The 3,298-nt window shown below is 41.0% G+C and overlaps 1 protein-coding gene across 1 annotated transcript in view; it reads right to left on the bottom strand.

Moving 5' to 3' along the window:
• MIB1 (mindbomb E3 ubiquitin protein ligase 1) overlaps positions 1-3,298 on the bottom strand; it is a 90,892-nt gene that overhangs the window by 80,232 nt on the left and 7,362 nt on the right. Inside the window, exon 4 of the mRNA XM_015562719.1 lies at positions 359-463. Coding sequence (XP_015418205.1) covers positions 359-463 — 105 coding nt within the window. The remainder of the gene's footprint in view (positions 1-358; positions 464-3,298) is intronic.

Genomic DNA, 3,298 nt, shown 5'->3' with positions numbered 1-3,298 from the left:
ATACTGTCAAAGTACAGCGGGAAGACTGGGGAGTGTTGAGGGGGGTAAGAGATCAACCGAAGGACTTGTATGCATGCATATAAGCATAACCAATGGACACAAGACGCTGTGGGGGTGGGGTGAGGGCATATGCCGGAGGGTGAGGAGGCCGGGGGAAGGTCAATGGGGAAAAAAAAAAGAGACATATGTACTACTATTTGTAATACTTTAAACAATAAAATTAAATTAAAATTTAAAAAATAAAGGAAAAAAAGGATGCAAAATAAACATTTTTTAAAAAAAGAAAAAATTCAAAAATACAATTATTTCCCTTCTTTCATCCATCAAATATTTTTTTTGTGTGGTTCTTACGACTTACCATGCCCTCAAAGCCAACTCTGTAAAGGTTCTTAGCACCATTATCCCAGAGAACATATGCTGCGCTATGTGGGCTTGATGCACTCCAGTCTTGGATTTCTGTTACCTATAAGAGAATTTTTTGAGAAAATTATTTTTTTAAAGGGAGATAGAAGAGGTTGGTTCTTTTAATTATATTTAAATCTTAAAAATTATGTTATTATTCTGTATAACAAGATATGAATAATACTTAATTGCCAAATATATGTCACTTGTAACACATAATTGAATTATAATAAGGTATTTTTCCAGAATTATAAGGTAATTTCTAAAACCACTACAGAAATTTTAAATTGAAAGGCTTAGTGATTATAATAGGTTTTCAGAAAATACAAAATTTTAAATCTTTACTCTTAAAGGTTCATTTTAAGAAGAGTGTTTTCTTTTAAACTCACTATTTAATACAAAAATTCAAAATCTTTGACCAAATATACAGAATGATTCAAGATTAATCTGCTCTCTGGTCAGCTAAAATATGATAAGCATGAGGGTCGATGGCAATGTTCAAGGAGACTTGAGTGATTTTGTTTCCTAGAAGTTCCTTCAGTTGCCTCAAAAAGCAGGCCATCTAAGCTAAAACATCATGTGTATCTACCATGAAAATCCAGACACAATCTCAAGGCCCAACATGGCACCAGAGTCTAATTCATAAACTTATTATTTTAAAAATTTACTGGTTTTGCTGTGACCGGTTTGGCTCAGTGGATGGAGCGTCAGCCTTAGAACTGAAGGGTCCCGGGTTCGATTCCGGTCAAGGGCATGTACATTGGTTGCAGGAACATCTCGAGTGGGGAGTGTGCAGGAGGCAGCTGATCGATGTTTCTCTTTCATTGATGTTTTTGGCTCTCTTTCTCTCTCCCTTCCTCTCTGTAAAAAATCAATAAAATATATTTTTTAAAAAAAATTTACTGGTTTACTACAGCTTAAGGGCCAAGAATCAACTACACAAAAATGATACACAATGAGCACTAAATGTGGGTATTCTCAAGTAAACCAGTCTACAGCTAAGAATGGGAAATAGTACATGTTCACTTATTACTTTTCTCCATGTTGACGCTTACAATCAGCCATCCTTCATAGTTACTTAGAATGCTAGCATGTTTAAGGAATTACCTGAAAAGCAGATTATTTCAAATACGACATATAATGACCCTTTCATTTTTACACTGTACTAAATAAATCATTTTGTAAGCTATGTATTTTATGGTGCTGTTGTAGAGAAAAAAATTTTAAAGTCTGTGTCATCTGAAGAAATCACAGGAACTGAAAAGCCCTCTTTTGTATACAGTGGTGCCAAATGGATTTTTTTCAAGTTAAATTCTGTCACTATGGTGTAAGAGAAAAACATTGATGGGTTGCCTCTCGCATGTGCCCTGACTGGGGATCAAAACCACAACCTAGGTATGTGCCGTGATCAGGAATCGAACCCACAACACTTTGGTGTACAGGATGATGCTCCAATCAACTGAGCCATCCGGTCAGGGCAAGTGTAGTTTTTATTGTCTGACTTTTTTTTACTTGATTCCTTCCACAACCACACAGAGACTGGCAGAAGGGAAAAAAAGACTGTTAGGAGGAGTGGAGATGTGGAAGGGGGTGGTCCCACATCCACGTGTGTCAGATAAAAATCAGAAGGAATATCTGGGCTGCAGCCCCACACCAGCCCACACAGCCCAGGGTTCCAAACCATGAAGAGAAGTCTTCATAATCTCTGGCTGTAAATCCAACAGGGATTGTGGCTGAGTGAGACAGACAACGGCTTAAGTCCCAAGTGTTCCTCTTGAAGGGGCCCACAGGAGAACAGATTTACTTGCTCTGAGCTACAGTGCTGGGACAGCAGCTCAAATGGTGCAGGAACCTATGAGGAGGAACTAATTGCCTGGCATTTGGACAAGAGCTGAAGGAACAACTTTTTTCCTGATATAAGTGCTGGCAGAGGTCATTGTTCCTTTTCTGAGCCCTCCTCCCAAGGAGCTGGCAGACAATGCCATATCTGAGTCTTCATCAACGTGGCTAACACTGTTAAACCCACCCTGGTTATTCCCTGAGACCTTGCCCCACCCAACTGCAGCCCATCTATGCATATCCAGTGGCTTTTCCATACAAATGGCCTCTCTTGGCTCATGCTTCAGACTTTTCTAAAATCTCTCAAATAAGTGCATCTGGCCTTGATATGTGTCATACCTCTCACTTAGTGGCCCAGGCCTGACAATAGTGGCAGCCAGCCTTGGTTCACAGGCTGGCCTCTCCTGGGCACCTCCAAGCCCAGCACAAATAGCAGCCATCTTCAGAATGCTTTGTAGCTCATGCCAGGTGGCCCCAAACTTGGCCAGCTCCTGCCTGGAGGCCCCAGAGTCAGCACACTTGGTGGACAGCTTCAGAACACATCAAAGTACCACCCAACTGCCTTCATGAGCAACACACTCAAGAAGCAGGCTCAGAAGGCATCAGAGCCCAGCTGAAGTAAGTCCCGTTCCATGGTGTCAGAGCCTGCACAGCTGATCCTCCATGGTGGTGGTAGCCAGTCCTCACAGCTGACTGATCTGGAAGTAAATTCCTCCCACTGAGGTGTCAATAGCAATCAATGCTCAACTACAACAAGAAGATGTACACTGCCCACTCTGGGGAGCTGGGAAGCTCTCCTGGAGTGACCGGCTCAGGTGATCAGGGAAGCTGTGCCACTGGACCCTGTAGGACACTATTAATTAATGCCACCATACAAAGTCCAGGAAACGTAGCAGCTCTACCTAATACATAGAAACAAACAGAGGAAGGCTGCCAAAATGGGGAGACAAAAAAAATATATCCAAATGAAAGAACAGAAAAAAATCCCAGAAAAATAAATAAATAAAATGAAAACAAGCAATCTACCAGATGCAAGGTTCAAAACACTGGTTATAAA

The sequence above is a fragment of the Myotis davidii genome, unplaced genomic scaffold (assembly GCF_000327345.1).
Source record: "Myotis davidii unplaced genomic scaffold, ASM32734v1 scaffold96, whole genome shotgun sequence".
In the NCBI taxonomy this organism is placed as follows: Eukaryota; Metazoa; Chordata; class Mammalia; order Chiroptera; family Vespertilionidae; genus Myotis; species Myotis davidii.
The sequence above is the reverse complement of the archived record's forward strand: the minus strand, read 5'-3'. Positions and strand labels throughout refer to the sequence as shown.